General features: G+C 38.9%; 1 protein-coding gene across 1 annotated transcript in view; it reads right to left on the minus strand.

Annotated features, from left to right (window-relative positions):
• Positions 1–21,240, minus strand: part of cemip2 (cell migration inducing hyaluronidase 2) — a 138,507-nt gene that overhangs the window by 26,361 nt on the left and 90,906 nt on the right. The window contains exons 9-14 of the mRNA XM_062025372.1: positions 16,411–16,616; positions 10,780–10,849; positions 10,234–10,362; positions 3,453–3,541; positions 456–587; positions 312–347 (exon numbers count right to left, since the gene is read on the minus strand). Of these exons, the coding sequence (XP_061881356.1) occupies positions 312–347; positions 456–587; positions 3,453–3,541; positions 10,234–10,362; positions 10,780–10,849; positions 16,411–16,616 (662 nt within the window). The remainder of the gene's footprint in view (positions 1–311; positions 348–455; positions 588–3,452; positions 3,542–10,233; positions 10,363–10,779; positions 10,850–16,410; positions 16,617–21,240) is intronic.

Genomic DNA, 21,240 nt, shown 5'->3' on the forward strand with positions numbered 1-21,240 from the left:
TGTTACAGACACCATTTGGGAACAATTAAAGTATGTAAATAAACATAATACAATATTACTGTGTAAATAACTATACAACGTATATATCTGTGGCTTATAGTGCGGCACGGCTAATATATGGAAACACGTTTTTTTTCTAAAATTTAGTGGGTGCCACTTATATATACCTTTGCACTCTATAGTCTAGAAAATACAGTAATCATAAAAACGGTGTGTGTTCTCAGTTCTAGGGAAAATAATTGTGACAAACACAGAATATCACACTCTAATATTGTGCAAAAACAGAGTACAACTGTACGGTATAAACACACCTGGCAAAGGATAATCCCACTCCATTGTCCGCAAACCTGTTCAAAACGACAAAAGACTGAACTAAATACATATTTTTGTAGTATTTCACACATGTTTAACGAAGGAGAAATAATCTAAGCAAATGTTTCTGTGAGTGGTCTCACCCAGAGTTCTGTATGATGATGTCACCACCTCGTATCCACGCGCCCATGTCGTTGTTCTTGTAGGAGATGAGCGTGTCAATCACCGCCGCCACTCGAGGTTGACTTGGATCTGCATTCTGGTGAGGTCGGAATCTGAGAAGTAAAAACATTGACTCATGTTAAAGTGCCTACAATAAAAAAATAAAAGTTTTTTAAATGTAATAAAGAAAAGGCAAAAATATACAAAATAAATACATTTATGAATAAAAAAAAAAGTTTCTCAAAAGAAAAAAAATACAAATTTAAAAATCAAAATAAGTCAATAAAAAAATATTTAAAAAAATAAATTAAAAAATACATTTTAAAAAAAGGGCCTCAAATGAAAAAAAATTAAACAATTAAACATTAAACATAAAGAAGTATTAAAAAAGGAACAATTAAAAAATAAATTAAAATAAAACAGTGGCTCCAATCACTGACATCACATCCCTTTTTTTGCCTTTTATCTTTCTTTCACACACGCAGCTGGGTTTGCAGTAAATCGCCGCATTACATGACATACAATAAATCTTCGGGAAAAAGGTTATTTAATGCTTCAAAGATGTGTTGTTAATTATTTGAATTGGTAGACCCACAACATTAGAATCTATTTATGTGGCGCCGCTTGAATGAGCAATCTAAACATGAGCGCCTATTAGTGTGGAACCTCAATTTATGAACTTTACTGTTTTTTAAACAAGGATCTTGAATTAAAAAGTTTGTATAGTGCAACAGAAACAATGTAAATTTGTGTTCTAGCCTAGACAAAAGTCCATATTTTAGTGAAGGTTTGTACACTTTGAATACAATATTAATTGCTATACAGTACTGTATATCAAACAAACATAACAAGGAGGTGATGAATCAACTGCCTCTTTATTAACAAGACAAAATAACAACAACGACAAGCTAAACTGTCCTCTATATGCACACACACACTTCAGAAATGACAAAAATCCTGAACTTTAACAACCATATTGCTACAATGATAAACAATTAAAAAAGTAAAATCCTTGTGCATTAATAATGGGAAAAAAGAAGGAGCTGAAGAGAAAGAAGCAGACAGAGGGAGAGAAGTGAGGGATCGGGGGAGAGGGGCTGTGTGTGAGAGTGTGAGTGACGTTCGTACACAGAGACATGGTTCGCACAAGGAGGCATATTTGACTCGATCTAAAGGTTCCTAAATCAAAAAGTTTGCAGATAGTGCTTCTGTATGGAGTTTATAGAAGATAATATGTGTGAGCCATGAAGATTGCTGTGCCGTGCGGGTGGCAAGAGGGCAAACATTTTCATTGGTGAGGGAAGAGATTCATGAGTGTCTGAATAAACCACGATTATGAAATCGCTTGTTATTTTGGCCAAAACAAGGAAAGAAGGTCCCTTGTTTTCCATCCTGTTTAATTTTCAGGTTTTGTTTGTCACCGTGATTGATTGTCACAAATATGGAATGCTCTTATACTTCTCAATCCGCTTCCTGGTGTCACAAACTAGGCCCTCTTCTTCATGTAACGTTAATACTGAGCACACATTTGAACATTTCCAATTCCACCCCGATGCAAACCGACACACAAACCTGGCCAACAGTCCCAGTGGAAGCCTAGGATTTTTTCCGTGAGGCCGAGGGCCGAGTTTGGGTAAGAGGGAAGCAGAGAGGACACTGTATGTGTGAAGGCTTGTTATTTCTGTCAACACAAACCTGTCAGTGCTTACACTGAAATGCAACACTGCAGTAAAACAACCATCCATATATCCACCTATATCTACCAAGGGCAATAAAATAGTGAATTGGGGCAGAGGGGCTATAATAAATGTCGCGCATACACAATAAATGAGAGGCATCAAAACAAAACTTACTTTTATAAAAAAATATTTAAAAATAGGCTGTACTAGTTTACTAATCAACATGTTGCATCATGGGGCCTTTAAGCCAAACACAATTCCACCATATTAAGGGTGTAAAAATAACCTAAACACCGTAAAATGTGAAGATTCAGCAATTTTAAAAGGCATAGTCTTCTCCTATTTAAATTCCGTACTGTAAACCGCTACTTTTTTCCTACACTTTGTACCCTGTGGCTTATAAAACGGTGCGGCAAATTGACGGATTTACCTTTGCTGACGGCCATAATGGTTTGTGTTCAGTAGTTCCCATTAAACACAAGCAGAGACACTGAAAAGGTGTGTTATTGTTCACTCACTGCAGGTGTTGCGGGTTGAAAATGTGCTTCCTGTTTTAATGTCTTGGACCGAAAGTAAAGTCGTCCATTTTTTTTAATTTTGCAAATGTATTTAAAATAAAAAAAATCACATGTACATGCAACCCTTATTTCATGTTTATATTGTCTCTTATGGAGAAATGCCAAAGACTAATTAAGTTTGTGAATGGAGGTTTCACTGTACAACATCTAAAGCAGGGGTGTCCAAACTACGGCCCGCCAGCATCTTCAATTTGGCCCGCGGGACGTCATGAGTTCGACAAAGCATTAAATACCGGGCCGTTTCTGAATCAATCATCTTGTGAGTGAATCAGATTAATGACCCGTGAAAATACTTAAAAATAGTAAGATAGCATTTACTTATATGACACAATCCAAACAACCTTCCCTAGTCATGGTGCAAAAAAACCCCCAACATAAAGGTCAACAGACATGGTCACACATAACACAACCTGCTCACTAAACATTGCGGATATTATGAAAAACGTCCAAACACCGTAAAAAAAAATCAAAATTACACCCATTTAAATCTATTTGAGTGCATGATGGTAAAAATGAAAAACACTCTCCACATTTATCCATGTTTGGCGCATTTTAGGTGCTTGATATTTCTGACTGATTACAAAACTTTAAAAAAGTAATCACGGATGTAAACAAGTCAAACTTTCACGTACTCTTAATATCCAATTATTTTATACAGTATATCCATCACACTAATAGTATATTGCATTTAACTTCAGAAATGAAAATCCCACATACACACCTGGCGTTGTTGTCCAGACACAGGTACTCCCGGGGGTCTGCGGCACTTGCATTGGTGGTCTTCACCCCTTTATCAATGAACAATCCGGCCTGCGTGGTGAAGATAGAATTGCAGTTATTTATAGAAGCATCCAAGCCCGAGCTCCATGCACACCTGCAGTATTATTGGAATAATTACGGCTAATTGACTAAGTAGTTTTAGGAGCTCACCGAGGTCTTCTGTGGTATAAATACACACATACTTTATAACCTAATTAGCTTGGTATGGTTTAAACGTATCTGAATGTGTGTGTGAGTCTGTGTCGGGCGGAAGAAAAGACGCTGTGTGTCAACGCTGCGGTTTAGGCAGAGTATAGTTGGGCTCCTTCCTGACTCTGTGGCAGAGGTTGCTGCGGTCAAAGAAGAGTGGACAAAGAACGTACAGTTCACTTGACGACTGCTGTCATTACCCAACAGAGAGGGTTGTTCTGCAGCCAATTTGTGTGCGTGTGTGTGTGTGCGTGCGCGCGTGTGTGTGTGTGCGTGTGTGTCTTGACTTGCAACAACAAAGCAAGAAAAAAACAAGTTTTGCACTTCAGTTCAAATAATGCAGTGTAATGTATTCAATAAGACACATGCTCTTATTGACAATTATCGGCGCATATATTTGGCATTTTGACTTTTATCGGTATCAGAACTTCATCAGCAGATACAATATATACACATATGATACCAGTATTCAGTATATAAAAAAATATGAGCGAAGTACCGTAAATTGTGGACTATAAGCAAAATCAAAAATAATTTTATTTTTAAAAAAAAGAAGCAAAAACACTGACATGGTGTTTTATTGTTTGTGCTATGGCGCCAACTATTGGACGAATTCGCTCACTGCAGATTCTGCTTCGTCCTGCCATTTAGCAATAGGGTTTTTTCTTTTTTTCCCCAACCGGAGTGCTGTTTAGTCTTCGAGCCGTCCATAACGTTCTACTCGTATGGATTCTTCACTCATCACTCCAAGCAACGTTTCCAAGTTTTACAATTTAACTAAAACAATTTCTATTTAATAACCAGTCCCATGTGTGATGTCTGTAGGAGTGTTTTCATGCATATTTTTACGTACTTTCGTAATGTAATATGCTAACACGAGTGTCTGTGTTAGTATTATTAACTTAAAACAGCATTTTTGTATTGTTTCAGTTTCATAAATTCCTTCGTAAATTCACCAAAACGTCACCGTGGAGTTATAGAGTCTCTTTAGCTGATTGGAGAGCTAGCTTCCGCAGCTAGCGGATCCATGACGATGACTTCTGTTTTGCTCGATCAGCCGTATTACTGCCGTGTTACAGACACTAATTGGAAACAATTAAGGTATGTAAATAAACCTTAACAGAATCTTTCTGTGTGAATAACTCATTTCACAACGTACTGTATATATCTGTGGCTTATAGTCCAGTGCAGCTAATACATGGGTGTCAAACTCTGGCCCGCGGGCCAAAATTGGCACGCCGTGTAATATCACTTGGCCCTTGAAGCGATATCAAATTAACACTAGAGCTGGACCGCTGATTATATACAGCGGCGGTGCCGCGGTAACACCGCATTCACCGCTAATTCTCATACTTGCCAACCCTCCCCGAAGACTCCCAAATTTCAGTGCCCCTCCCGAAAATCGTCACATCCCCCTTTCATCCAGTCCAACGAGTGCTGGCCCAGTCACATAATATGTGCGGCTTCTGCACGCACACAAGTGAATGCAACGCATACTTGATCAACAGCGATACAGGTTACACTGAGGGTGGCCGTATAAACAACTTTAACACTGTTAGAAATATACGCCACACTGTGAATCCACACCAAACAAGAATGACAAACACATTTCGGGAGAACATCCGCACCATAACACAACAGAACAAATACCCAGAACCCTTTGCAGCACTAAGTCTTCCGGGACGCTACAAGGTATGTGTGTGTGTGTGTGTGGGGGGGGTGGGGGGTGGGGGGTGGGCGTGGGGGTGTTTGGTGGTAGCGGGGGTGTATTTTGTAGCGTCCTGGAAGAGTTAGTGCTGCAAAGGGTTCTGGGTATTTGTTTTGTTGTGTTTATGTTGTGTTACGGTGCGGATGTTCTCCCGAAATGTGTTTGCCATTCTTGTTTGGTGTGGATTCACTGTGTGGCGTATAACAGTGTTAAAGTTGTTTATACGCCACCCTCAGTGTAACCTGTATTACTGTTGATCAAGTATGCATTGCATTCACGTGAATGTGCGTACAGAAGCCACACAGATCTTGTTAGTGGGCCGGCACGTTGTTAGAATGGATGAAAAGCGGACGTGACGACAGCTCGTAGAGGACGTTAAAGGCAGTGCCTTTAAGGAACGCCCCCAAGACTGTGGTCCGGGTGGACTACGAGATATAATGACTGATGAACACCTTCGTTCGATAATGAAGGTTGCCTCAGCTCAAAGCCTGATCCCTGACATTAATGAACTAGCATCCAAGAAAAGATGCCAGGTATCTGGCTTGGGCACATCAGATTAGAACAGTATGTTGCAAACTGAGCAGTTTAAAGTCCTGTTTATTCATTGTTATTTTATTTTAAAATGTATTAGCCTGTGGAAAAAGTTAATGTTGATATTTACCTCAGAAGGCTGCAAATAGAAAAGAGGCATTCAATTTTTATTCAAATTGTATTTGATATGACATTGATATTTTGTAATTATTATTATTATTTGAAACTCGATTTTGCATGTCACTATAAAGTTATATAAGCCTTGCTTGTTCAATATTCAATGCAAAACTTGTTTGGGTCCCTATTAAAAGGTTAATTTGGCCCGCGGCTTTGTTCAGTTTAAAATTTTGGCCCACTCTGTATTTGAGTTTGACACCCCTGAGCTAATATATGGAAAAATATATTTTTCTTCTAAAATTTAGTGGGTGCGGGTTGTATCCCAATTTGCTCAATAGTCCAGAAAATACAGTAGATAAAAAATAGTCACTGCTCAAGCACTAGCCCCTTTGCCTCGCATGAGAAAAGTTCCCCCTTTTTTTTTCACCACAGCGCTAACATGGGCACGCCCACTTCCCTGCCCTCCTTTTCGCTCCCTCCTGCAGTGCCTGTCGCCTCCAGTACATATCCTCTGCTTAACTGTCAAAACCCCCATTTTTTGGCCCGGGAAATCCAGTTGTTGTCCTTCTTTCCCGACGTATTCACGGTTCCGTTTTTTTTTTCTTCCCCCGACTGCAGTGCTCGACAAGCCTCAGCAGCACTCAGAGCTTGGGCTCATTAAAGCACCACCAGGAGTTTCATGTTCCGATATCTTTGACAAAAATGCAAACTTTGTGTAAATTGACAAATATGTGATTATCATATAAGTAAAGAAGAGCAGGCAGCAGCTCACACAGTATCATACTTACTGTAACATCCAGGAAGAATTGATGTCAGCCAGCTTGAAAGACATCTCAACTAAAATCTACGTTAAGGAGCCCGGAATTGTTATTTAAATGTTAGCAATATTTCAGGGTGCCTCACGAGGAAACCTTACAACGTATTAAATCCATAAACGGCTATAAAATTGAGTAGATGGTGAGTTATTGTGATGTCGAGAAATGCCATATTTTTACCAATTTTCTTGAGAGATTTGCTTTATTTTGAAAAGCAAATGTTGATGCTCCTCCTAGCCACACGCAATAAAGGTGTTTGATGTTTTTTTGCTGCTAAGTTAAACAACATTAGCGGCGCGTAAAGCATTAAGTAGTTACTGGCCCGACTTTCCTAAAACAGGGTTTCTTCAGGTGTCAGCAAATCTAATTCAATGCTTTTTTAATGCCACGTAAAAGAAATGTATTGCCCATGTTCTAATGCAGATAATTATTATATACAGTCAAAAGATTACAACTGTTTGTACAGACAAAATTGTAAGCATTTGACAATGATAATCTTGAATAGTTGAAAAATGTATATCAGGGGCCCTCAAATTTTTTACCCGAAGGCCGCATTGGGTTAAAAAAAATTGGCCAAGGGCCGGGCTATATATATATATATATATATACAGACATATCATCTGTCTCTTTGCAGATTAGTCAAACTGCCTTCTCCTTACACTGAACAAAAAAAAAGTCATGTGTGCACTCATGTTTAAAAACACCCGAAATCTATTTTACGTTTCCCCAACGTTTTGGCAATTGTTTTCCCTCGTGCACTAATTGACTGAAAGAGCGCACATTTGTCGCGCACTCGCCCGTCACTGCAGCACGAGCGTGATGACGTCACGTTATCGATGGGAAAATGCATTTTATTAGACAAAATGATTTGCCTGAGCGGCTAAGAGACCCCGAGAGTAACAAGCGGTAGAAAATGGATTGATGGATGGGCTAGAAAGGACAGATTAAAAATAATAATAATTAAAAACAAAATAAAAAATAAATTTTTATTTTTTTTAACTCTGGACTTCCCGCCAGCCGGATTTTGGATGTTGGCGGGCCGTAGTTTGGGAAACACTGGTCATATTAACTGTTACTCTCTCGTGCAGTGATTCTCAAACTGTTGTACGGTACGTAGGCTCCATCTAGTGGTACGCCAAAGAATCACTTGATTTAAAATACCGTATTTTTCGCACTATAAGGCGCACCTAAAAACCTCCAATTTTGTCAAAAGCTGACAGTGCGCCTTATAATCCGGTGCGCTTTATATATGGACCAATATTGAGCCTCCAACAGGTAAAAGTTTCAATCAATCAATTAATCGCAACCACAGTAATCAGCCGAGACTTCATTTTCCCCCGTAGAAGAAGAAGCGCGCGGTGCATGCTGGGATTTATGACTGCGCGAGGCGTGCCGTTTCATTTCTATTTGTTTGTTTATGTAAAGACCCTAAAATGGCTCCTAGTAAGAGACACGCTTACAACGCAGAGTTTAAACTTAAGACGGTCAGTCACGCAGTAGAACACGGGAATAGAGCAGCAGCGACACTGACTCGATTAATGACGACTTCGACGAGCAGAATGTTGGATGCCGTATTCGCCCAACTGTTTAATTCGGACACTGAAGAAGAAGAATTCAAGGGAATCGTGGATGAGGAATAACTTCATAAAGTGAGCTTTACATGTTTATTTTGTGTGTTGTGTTGTGTGACATTAACGTTTGAGCAACGTTGAGTTATTGATATATTGTTATTGCTCTGCACTATTTCGAGTGTTACTATATTGTGATTGCACTAACGTTTGATTTACAGTAACAGTATCACTGTTTTTTACGTGTTTATTGAATCAGGGAAAAGTTCCCCTCCACTATGTGATATAAATGTTGCACTACATGTTATACCTTGCTGTTGTTAAAAGATAAACAAAACACCACGTCACTGACTTTACCTCGGGGAAAATAATAAAACAGCTGTTTATTCGTTTTGGGAGTGAAAAGAGTTGTCAGAACGCTGGTTTGTAATCTAGTAATAAAGTTTGACTGACCTATCTGACTGTTTTGTTGACATTCCCTTTAGCGCAGCTCCATCTAATGGATGCATAACATAACCCCAGCCTCTACTGTAGCGTCTATTCTATGTGCCTTATAATGCGGTGCGCCTTATATATGAACAAAGTTTTAAAATATGCCATTCATTGAAGGTGCGCCTTATAATCCGGTGCGCCTTATAGTGCGGAAAATACGGTACAGTGTTTTATTTTCCTATATTCAAACTTAGTTACTGTTCTGTGTGTAATGTTACAGTGGCCAAAATATTCAATATACTTTATGAATAAAACCTTTGCCTTGTTTTTAATAAATACTTAGGCCTAATACACTACTGTATTTCAATGTTGGTTATTTGGATGCACTTGGAGAACCAAGTGTTTTCTGAGATGGTACTTGGTGAAAAAAGTTTGGGAACCACTGATTTAGTGAATTAGAATTGGCTCACAAGACCGTTATATTAAATTTAAGATTCTTTTTTTTGTAGTGGTAGCAGCAGCTGCCAGTTGCGGTGGCGTCGTGGCGACAGCAAAAGTTGCTAGGTTGGTCATGCCAAAGAAATTTGGCACCGTTAACTGCTGCCTGCTTTTAACCGCCGTGATTACCTAATATCATACCTAATTCATAGAAAACACCTGTTTTTGTATGGTTAAATTCATAGAAAACACTTGTTTTTGTATGGTAAAATTCATAGAAAAAAATATTTTTGTACGGTTCAATACATAGAAAAAACACCTGTTTTTGTATGGTTAAATCCATTTAAAAAAAATGTTTTTTGTATGGGTAAATCCAAAGAAAACATTTGTATTTGTATGGTTAAATCCATAGAAAACACCTGTATTTGTATAGTTAAAACCATAGAAAACACTTGCTTTTGTATGGCTAAACCATAGAAAACACTTGTTTTTTGTATGGTTAAATCCATAGAAAACACTTGTTTTTGTATGGTTAAATCCATAGAAAACACTTGTTTTTGTGTGGTTAAATCAAAAGTTGCTAGTTTGGTCACACCAAAGAAATTTGGCACCTTTAACTGCTGCCTGCTTTTAACCGCCGTGATTAACTAATATCATACCTCATATATTTAATGCCTGTGGACATCAAATGTAATGCTTTTTAATGCCCTTTAAGGCCTTTATTTTCGCAAAATCCATTTAATGACCCGCGTGTAAAAACGTATGAAAAAAAACAACTTCAAGCTTTGTCCAGCTGTTTACTGACGTACACGACACATGTTTACATAACTTTTACTGCCAATGAATATCGATTATCGGCCTGCATGACTGCTAATAATCCCTGAAAAAAAAACATATCTGCCAATCTCTACTCCCTCACCCTACCTTGAAATTGGAGTGAACGCGGTTATTGTAGAAAATCCCCAGGGGAGTGAGTTCTGCCTTTGTTTCTGGCACAGAGCCATGAGAGTCTCCTGTAGAGGAGCTGTGGAACACAAACCATATCCCGGCATCCTGGAACCAGAGGAAGGAGGACTCAGAGGAGATGACAAGACAAACTCAAGAGTACCAGCCGCCATGCTTTTCATTATCTTTCATCCGGCATGAGTCGCAAGGATCAAGTTAGCGACTACAATAACAAGCGGAGGAGAGCAGAATGTTGTCAATAAAGCAGATGCAGCCTTTAAGACTTGATTAGTTACAATGTACAGTAAACATCCCCTACCACTAAGCACATGACCTCGCCATCCAAGGTCGTCTTCTCATTTGCCACACTGTATTAAAATTACTCAACTGTGCAAGGACACTAAATCCTGATTAAAAAAAACAACTCTTAAGTCTTGTTTTATTGATGGATCACTGTGTTATATGCATAAAATAATTTCATTTACAGAGGAATCTTTCTTTTTCTCGTAAGATCGACGTTCGTACCTGAGAACCAGCGGCGGCATTACTTATAAGGTTGTTGTTGGGGTTGGCGATCCAAAATGTAGAAACCGCCCTGGAAGACAATCACACACACACACACACACACACACACACACACACACACACACACACACACACACACACACACACACACACACACACACACACACACACACACACACACACACACACACACACACACACACACACACACACACACACACACACACACACACACACACAGCAGAACATATTAAAGAGCAGTACCTTGGCACATGTGAGAATCACAGACTATGAAATCAGTGATCTTTCTGAAACATTCCCCAATAATCTAGCTATCCAACATAAACCTTGGACAGGAACAGCCCTTCCAAAACACACACACACACACACACACACTGCTGGAAGCAGACATCGGTGGCTCTCTCACAGTGGCACTTCACTGAGTGCGACAGGAAAACACCCCGTCCAGAGGCGAGGATGTTATTGCACGGATAAAATCGGTGTCTCTCACACGGATCTGGACCAGCTGGCTCCTTTCAAATTGTGCACACACCATCTCTTCCCGCAGCGACACCCTGATTGAAGGGCTGGAACGGTTCACAGAAACCACGCTTCCGATCTTATCGTGCTTTGTGGTCACTGTTTTCAGTTCGGTAGAATGTACATTGTTATTCTTTTTAACACCCCAGAATATCATATATCACATTAGGGTTGTACGGTATACTGGTACTAGTAAAGTACCGCAATACTAATTAATCATAATCGGTACTATGCCACCTCTAAAAAGTACCGGTTCTTTTTTTTTTCCCCCAACGACATGATGTCGTGACATTGCTGGTTTCACGAGCAGAGGAGCCTGTTCGGTAACGCACAATCACGGAGTACTCACAAGCAGACACAGTGTGTAGACAGAAAAGGGAGAACGGACGCATTTTGGCTTAAAAACTACAGATAAAGGTGAAGCTATAACACTGGTACGCCGCTCTACAAGAGGTGCTTTAAAACATGGCTAGCGGCTCACGTCCATCCAGAGTTGGCAGTGTTTTAGCGACTTCTAAATCACTAATCCTCGCTTGCAGGCGACGAATAAAGTACGTTTCTTACAAGTATCATCCCTGCAGGACGAGGAATAGCTAAACACACCGTAGGAGGATACAATAGCTCACCGGCGTCACCACCTACAAGCTGGCGCTTCACAATGTAAACAAACGCCATGGGTGGAACTACACCTGACATCCACTGTATTGATACAAAGTACAAGATCATACCTAGTCGATACTACAATGATTATATTGATATTTTTTAATAATCAAATTTTTATTTTTTTAATTCATATTATGTTTATAAACTCAGGAAATACGTCCCTGGACACATGAGAACTTTAATTATGACCAATGCATGATCCTGTAACGACTTGGTATCGGATCGATACCCAAATTTGTGGTATCATCCAAAACTAATGTAAAGCATCCAAACAACAGAAGAATAAGTGTTTATTACATTTTAACAGAAGTGTAGATGGAACATGTTAAAAAAGAAAATAACCAGATATTAAAATAAATTAACAAGTAGATTAACAATCAATGTTGTACGACTTGTTACACAATATTTTTTGCATAAGTCAGCAGACAAATTAGGAGCCTTTGTTTGCTTACTTACTACTAAAAGACAAGTTGTCTCGTATGTTTACTATTTTATTTAAGGACAAAATTGTTCTTCGATTGCAATAAGAAACATATGTTTAATGTACCGTAAGATTTTTCTGTGTGGTAACTAGGGCTGCAACTAACGATTAATTTGTCGATTATTACTTCGATTAATCGATTAATAATCGGATAAAAGAGACAAACTACATTTCTATCCTTTCCAGTATTTTATTGAAAAAAACCAGCATACTGGCACCATGTTGTGGACATTGGGGGTGCAGCATACACCAACAATAACACAGAAATATAACTCATCAGAACTGAATCAGATATTGTACACGTTTCTGTTGTGAATAATAAAGGATTCATTTTAGGCTGCCTCTGAATAATAGCATGAAATATTCCAGCACCTTCACAACGTTTAGTTATACTAAAGCGTCACTCAAATCTAAATATATTTATATAGCTTTATCAGCCCAGCTACATGGATCCATTATGAAACCAACCTGAGATATTTCTGTCCGTTACGTTTATTTCGAAATTGGTAACCATGCGTTTTCTCTCTCAAAACGGAGTCAAATGTGCCGGAGACACATTATCAGCCCCGCGTTGCAACAAAGGCATAACTTTAACGTTACTCACAAAAAAGCTGAACTCATGAATGCTTGTTGCCACTATGGACTTAAAAAGTTACGTACTGTGAGTTCGTCCCTTCATCCATGGCTCCAACATGTTTCCTTTTCAGGTGCTTCTGAAGCAATGTTGTACTTCCGTGTAGTGATGGGTCCGGCAACACCGATGCATCGGCGCATGCGTCGAGCTCATAGAGCGATACCCTGTGTCGGTGCGCGTATCGCTTTTAGAAAGTCACGTGACCGAACACGAGCTGTTTTGGTCACGTGACCGCTCATGAGCTGTTCTGGTCACGTGACCGCTCATGAACTGTATCGCACTGACGCCTGCGCGTCAAACTGTTTATTAGGAAGCGGCGCAATGCGTGTTGTTGACGAACACCGTTAGGGCCGCTTGTTGTCACTGTCACTCAAAGTTGCATTTCAAAATTACACAGAATAAATGTGTTTATTTTGTTTAGAATTCAGGTGGGTTTGATTTGGTGCGCGGCATATATTGGCTGTGCGGCGCACGGTATGCGCGGAGGACGCCTGAGCACTGCGCAATTGCGCAGGCGCGCACCTTAGAGGGAATGTTGCTCACAGGGCACAGAGGAGGCGTCAGTGCGATACAGTTCGCGTATCGGTCACGTGACCAAAGCAGCTCATGATCGGTCACGTGACTTTCTAAAAGCGGTACGCGCACCGACACAGGGTTTCGCTCTATGAGCTCGACGCATGCGCCGATGCATCGGTGTTGTAGGACCCATCACTACTGTTACTAGAGAAGGTACAGGAATGACGGCGTGGCGAAGTTGGTAGCGTGGCCGTGCCAGCAATCGGTTACTGGGGTTCAATCCCCACCTTCTACCATCCTAGTCATGATACATGTTCACATTATTTGACTGTATCTAAAAAAGATAAAAATATATTTTTATTTAAATGAAGATATTAAATAATCCTAAATGAAATACAATGACTTGGTTTATATTATTGTATATACTAGGTCATAAAATCAGTGTCAGTTGAGTCGGCCCATAGGTTGCCTGTAGGGATTTTTAATGTCCAGCAGATGTCAGTATTTAGTGACACAGTATCGACACAGTATCAATACAGTTTTGCAATGTGTCGAAACGCTTCATGAGGCCTCATCAACCCATCACTACTTCCGTGCCATTTTGCAGGAAACGGTCTTCTTTGAAGTCTTTAAAGTGAAGTGTTCCCACACTTTTGATGATTTAGGTCGTACACTTTTCTCCATTGAAGCAATAACCTCAAGATGTTTCTCCGCTAAACTATCGGTAGTGTTTTCCTGCGCCATTTTTCGAATTTTTCCAGCAAAGGAGACGCCGTCGTCACGTGAGCTGCACATGACCACATCATTGGCTAGCTTACGCCACCTCATGAGACGTAGCCTCAGTGACGCCCTGGCGCTGTTTTGTACTGTTTTTGTACTTATTTTGATTATTGTTTCTCAGCTGTTTGTAAATGTTGCAGTTTATAAATAAATGTTTATAAAACAAAAAAAACAAAAAAATAACCAAAAAAAATAAATTTAAAAAAAAAAATGCGCATAGCATAGTTCCAACGAATCGATGACTAAATTAATCGCCAACTATTTTGGTAATCGATTTTAATCGATTAGTTGTTGCAGCCCTAGTGGTGACCTTTATTTACAAAAGAAATGTGTTTTGGTACCGGTACCAAAATATTGGTATCGAAACAACCCTACATCAAAATAATCCACCATTACCATTTTTTTTTTAGATCGATTACGTCATGTGTACAACCCCTGGCAAAAATGTATGAACTCACCAAGACTTGGAAGATGTTCATTACGTTGTCTAATTTTGTGGAAAAAAAGCGGATAGCAGACATTACTCAAAAGTATAGTCCATACCTCAGAGACCACACGCTGCTATAAAAGCCAGAGGTGGTGCAACAAAGTACTAGCGCTGTGTCGTAGTGTTTTTCTTTGTTTTTCATGATTTCATACTTCCTTACAAACTATACTTTTTCCCCTATGCTTTGAACCCTGCGGCCTATAAAAAGGTGCGACTAATTTATGGATTTTTCTTTGCTGACAGCAATATTGCAAATAGTTTCAAAAAACAAAAGCAAATAGGGCAGGAGTCGGCAACCTTCACCATACAAAGAGCCATTTGAGCCCATTTCCCACCAATATAAAACCCACCGAGAGCCGCAAACTCTGTTTGATTCTCAAAATGACAATAACGCCACTTATAGTTCCATTAAACTTATGAAAGAGCATTTATGAAATCAAACACTAGACAGAAAACGACCCACCAAGTTTTTTTGCTCTGATCAGCTTTCCGCAGCAGTTCCAAAACTGCTCTTTTTCTGTCATCTCCAGCTGGGTATTTCTTCGCAAATGCTGTGTTTGTTCTGGAAATGTCTTCAACATTTGTTTTTTGTTGTTGTTTGCCTTTTTCTCCCCACATATTAAGCACACACATGAACCAACCTCATCAACAGTGAAGGCAAATTAATCTGTCCATGAAGCATTACATGTTGTATTTTCTGTCAATTGCTAGCTTACCGGATGTTGACCGCTAAAAAACAATACAATTGCTTGACAACAAAATATGACACATAGGGGGTGTGACATACATTTCGATCGACAAAATATTAAAATATGTTTTATTTTTATATTACAAGACCACAGAACTCTCCAAAAAAACAACTGTAACATTAAAATTAACTAACTAAATAAAATAGAATTAATTAGATTTGAATAGCACCGGTGTGGAGGGAATGTACACTTACATTTGTCCAATCCTGCTTGAGATTTGTACTTTGTAGTTTGAGAGTCATTGAATATGTCCTGACAGGTGATTGGAAGGGAAAGTATGTACTTGTTTTTAATGAATACTTTGGCCTACTACGCTACTGTATTTTGATGTTGGTCATTACGGTGGTACTTGGAGAGCCAAGTGTTTTCTGAGGTGGTACTTGGTCTGATCTAGAAGATGTGAGACAGGCCTTCATGTTGGTTATGTTCAAATCCAGGCTGAGAACATCTTTATTTAATTGTGCATATGACACCTGAAAATATTTTATTTGAATTGTATTTGTTTTTATGATGATTTATTCTATGATTTTAATTTCAACCATCCATCCATCCATCCATCCATCCATTTTCTACCGCTTGTCCCTTTTGGGTTCGCAGGGGGTGCTGGAGCCTTCAACCATGATTATCTTATATTTGTAATTGTCTGTAAGGCACTTTGAATTGCCTTGTGTACACTTGGCTTGCCTACTATGTGGCATTATTGCAGCCATCCTATCTCCTGAGCGTGATCTACAAAAGGTGATGCAGACATAAAACGGTTCCAGGCGGTATAGTCTCTTACTTGCACTCGGTGCTGGGTGAGGGAGTATAGCCCTTGTAGACTTTGTCCTTGATGCTGAGGCAGAGGGTCTCGTTGCGATCAGTGGGCAGCAGAGTACCGGGTCGCGTCAGCAGGCCCAGGTTGTGGTAGAACGTGTTGCGCTGTTCAATGCCATCCTCCAGGAAGAAGCAGTGGCCCAGCGTGTCGTAGCCCACGGTGTTCTTCACCTGGACACACAGAGAAATGACTTTTTGAGGGGCCCAAGGAATCTCAACTTGGAGGCAGGTTGAAGTATCCTAAAGTCGAGATCGACCGACTTCATTTTTTCAGGGTCGATGCTGATACTGATTACAGGATTAGGATTCGAGAAGGTGTTCTTCACCTGGACACACAGAGAAAGGACTTTTTGAGGGGCCCAAGGAATCTCAACTTGAAGGCAGGTTGAAATATCCTAAAGTCGGGATCGACCGACTTAGTTTTTTCAGGGTCGATGCGGATACTGATTACAGGATTAGGAGTCAAGAAGGCCCATAACCGATATTTGGAGACAATATTCATTAGCAGTAAAAGTTGTTTAAACATGAATAGTATACTCAAAAAACACATAGACAAGGCTCTAAGGTTTTTTTTTACTTTTTCATTTTAGAAAACGTCACCAAAAACAGTCAGGAAATTTCATAAACACCTTTATTACGTGTGTCTTTTTAGTATAACTGTCAACATCTACCTAAGGACAAAATTTATGAAAACGCTCACAAAGAAAACACTTGTTTTTGTATGGTTAAATCCAAAGAAAACACTTGCTTTTGTATGGTTAAATCCATAGAAAACACCTGTTTTTGTATGGTTAAATCCATAGAAAACACCTGTTTTTGTATGGTTAAATCCATAGAAAACACTTGTTTTTGTATGGTAAAATCCATAGAAAATACCTGTTTTTGTATGGTTAAATCCATAGAAAACACCTGTTTTTGTATGGTTAAATCCATAAAAAACACCTGTATTTGTATGGTTAAATCCATAAAAAACACCTGTATTTGTATGGGTAAATCCATAGAAAACATGTATTTGTATGGTTAAATCCATAGAAAACACTGGTTTTAGTATAGTTAAATCCATAGAAAACACTTGTTTATGTATCGTTAAATCCATAGAAAACACTTGTTTTTGTGTGGTTAAATCCAAAGAAAACACTTGTTTTTGTATGGTTAAATCCAAAGAAAACACTTGTTTTTGTATGGTTAAATCCAAAGAAAACACTTGTTTTTGTATGGTTAAATCCATAAAAAACACCAGTGTTTTTATGGGGAAGTCCATAAAAAACACCTGTATTTGTATGGGTAAATCCATAGAAAACACTTGTTTTAGTATAGTAAATCCATAGAAAACACTTGTTTTTGTATGGTTAAATCCAAAGAAAACACTTGTTTTTGTATGGTTCAATCCAAAGAAAACACTCTTTTTTGTATGGTTAAATCCATAGAAAACATTTGTTTTTGTATGGTTAAATCCATAGAAAACACCTGTATTTGTATGGGTAAATCCATAGGAAACATGTTCTTCCATCCATCCATTTTCCACCGCTTGTCCCTTTTGGGGACTGCATTCGGGCGGTAAGCGGGGTACACCCTGGACAAGTCACCACCTCATCACAGAACGCCTGTATTTGAATGGTTAAATCCATAGAAAACACCTGTTTTTGTATGGTTAAATCCATAGAAAACACCCGTTTTTGTATGGTTAAATCCATTTAAAAAAAACATTTTTGTATGGCTAAATCCATTAAAAAAAAGTTTGTATGGATAAATCCATAGAAAAAAATGGTTTTCGTATGGTTAAATCCATAGAAAAACACCTGTTTTTGTATGGTTAAATCCAATTAAAAAAATATTTTTGTATGGGTAAATCCATTTAAAAAATTGTTTTTGTAGGGGTAAATCCATACAAAACACTTGTTTTTGTATGGTTAAATCCATCTGAATCCATGTAGTGGACAAAGAATGCACAGCCTTCAGGTTCTTGTCTTTTCAGGATCTCCTTATCCCCAATGATTATCTGGAGGAGGTGTTTGAGTGCATTACTGATTTCCCATGGTTTCGTCCTTTAAAAACGCAGTGCTGGGAACAAAGGGAAGGAGAAAACAGTCACAGGTGTAAAAACCCTGGTAAATGTTTACTGATTAGTGCGTGTTGCCGGTGGCAACAAACACTAAAAAGGAAATCTCCATGGTAATGGTGGACATGGGAAAATATGTTCATATTGGTATTACGTGTACTACATACTTTTGTACTTTCCATTTCCTCAACGCTGACAGAAACAATGCTCCCAATCCAACATTGAAATACATGCTCATCCTTTTGACGTCAGCAGAGCATCAGTTCTATTGTCAACAAACGGCCTTGTACTGTACAACAATCCCAATAAGTGACCTTGGTCACTTTTGTAGGTCACTGTGCAACACAATTATCTGCTATGTTCCCCATTAGTATTATTATGTGAACGTCTTGTGCGTAAAAGTTTGACGCCCTTCTTCTCCCACAGTTTTCATCGTATCGGAACAGTGCAAGTATCAAAACGTTCAAATAGGATGAGAAATATGGGAATTGTGCAAGTTTGAAAAATGACCCTAAAAACCTGGAATTCCTGGTAATCTGGGTTACTTAGGTGCTAACATTTATCTTCTACCTAAGTAACCCAGATTACCAGGAATTCCAGGTTTTTAAGGTCATTTTTCAAACTTGCACAATTCCCATATTTCTCATCCTATTTGAACCGTTCTACCATCCACACATCCCACTCACCATGGTCATTGAAGTCAACATGTTTACCGGTTGTGAAAATTCCCTGATTACCAGGAACTCTCACTTTTCAATTGCAGTATGTCCAACCTTTTACATTTCAACTGATCCCACATCTTTCATCCGATTTCAGTCTAAACATACGTCTTAGTCAGGATATTCAAGCTATCAAATGAGAAATGCTGGAAAAATTCTCGGTTTTCCAGGAATTACCGGGAATGTTCCCAATTAAAAAAAGGAACGGGCAATATTCAAACTTCTCAATATCCCACATTTCTCAACCAATTCGAACAATTCCACCATCCACACACTCCACTCACCTTGGACAGTTAAGCAATATTTTTTGCCCTGGATCCAATAATTTCCAGAATTACCAGGAATTTCCCCCAGTTGAAAGTGAATGGGCAATATGCAAACTTCTACAAACACATTTTCTCAACGGATTTGAACGGTTCAAGAGACAAAATGCTCCTTGCTCTTGTTACTCAAGTGCTAGCATGTTAACATTAGCATGCTAGCCTGCAAACGTTAGCATTCTAGCATTTAATCATTATTGTGCAAACTTGTTTAGCTCATTTTGCAAACGTTTACCCCAGAGTCATATAATTTTGTATGTGACACATGCTAACTGTTAGCATGCTATCGTTAGCAGGCTAGTATGCTAACAATGGCATGCTAACTTTTTTTTTTAACTCAATTGGCAATCGTTTACCCCAGAATCATATTACTTGGTATGACACATGCTAACTTTTAGTATGCTAATGCTCACATGAGAACATTAGCATGCTAACTTGTTTAGCTCATTTTGCAACCATTTACCTCAGAGTCATATAACTTGGTACGTGACACATTTCAGTTCCACTCGCGCGTGTCGGTGGCTCACGCGTTTCAGCTGTGGATTTCACCCGCCATTCCTACCGGAATTGCACAGATTCTAGTAGGGTTGTATGGTATAGTACCGCGATACTAATGAATCATATTCGGTACTATACCCATACTTGCCAACCTTGAGACCTCCGATACCGGGAGGTGGGGGGTGAGGTGGGGGCGTGGTTGGGGGCGGGGGCAGGGGTGTGGTTAAGGGCGTGGTTAATAGGGCAGTATATTTACAGCTAGAAGTCACCAACTCAAGTATTTCATATATATATATATATATATATATATATGAAGTGAAGTGAATTACATTTATATAGCGCTTTTTCTCAAGTGACTCAAAGCGCTTTACATAGTGAAACCCAATATCTAAGTTACATTCAAACCAGTGTGGGTGGCACTGGGAGCAGGTGGGTAAAGTGTCTTGCCCAAGGACACAACGGCAGTGACTAGGATGGCGGAAGCGGGGATCGAACCTGCAACCCTCAAGTTGCTGGCACGGCCGCTCTACCAACCGAGCTATACCGCCCCCATATATATATATATATATATATATATATATATATATATATATATATATATATATATATATATATATATATATATATATATATATATATATACTACCGTTCAAAAGTTTGGGGGCACCCAAACAATTTTGTGGAATAGCCTTCATTTCTAAGAACAAGAATAGACTGTCGAGTTTCAGATGAAAGTTCTCTTTTTCTGGCCATTTTGAGCGTTTTATTGACCCCAAAAATGTGATGCTCCAGAAACTCAATCTGCTCAAAGGAAGGTCAGTTTTGTAGCTTCTGTAACGAGCTAAACTGTTTTCAGATGTGTGAACATGATTGCACAAGGGTTTTCTAATCATCAATTAGCCTTCTGAGCCAATGAGCAAACACATTGTACCATTAGAACACTGGAGTGATAGTTGCTGGAAATGGGCCTCTATACACCTATGTAGATATTGCACCAAAAACCAGACATTTGTAGCTAGAATAGTCATTTACCACATTAGCAATGTATAGAGTGTATTTCTTTAAAGTTAAGACTAGTTTAAAGTTATCTTCATTGAAAAGTACAGTGCTTTTCCTTAAAAAATAAGGACATTTCAATGTGACCCCAAACTTTTGAACGGTAGTGTATATATATATATGTATGAAATACTTGACTTTCA

Source organism: Entelurus aequoreus, linkage group LG17 (genome assembly GCF_033978785.1).
Source record: "Entelurus aequoreus isolate RoL-2023_Sb linkage group LG17, RoL_Eaeq_v1.1, whole genome shotgun sequence".
Lineage (NCBI taxonomy): Eukaryota > Metazoa > Chordata > Actinopteri > Syngnathiformes > Syngnathidae > Entelurus > Entelurus aequoreus.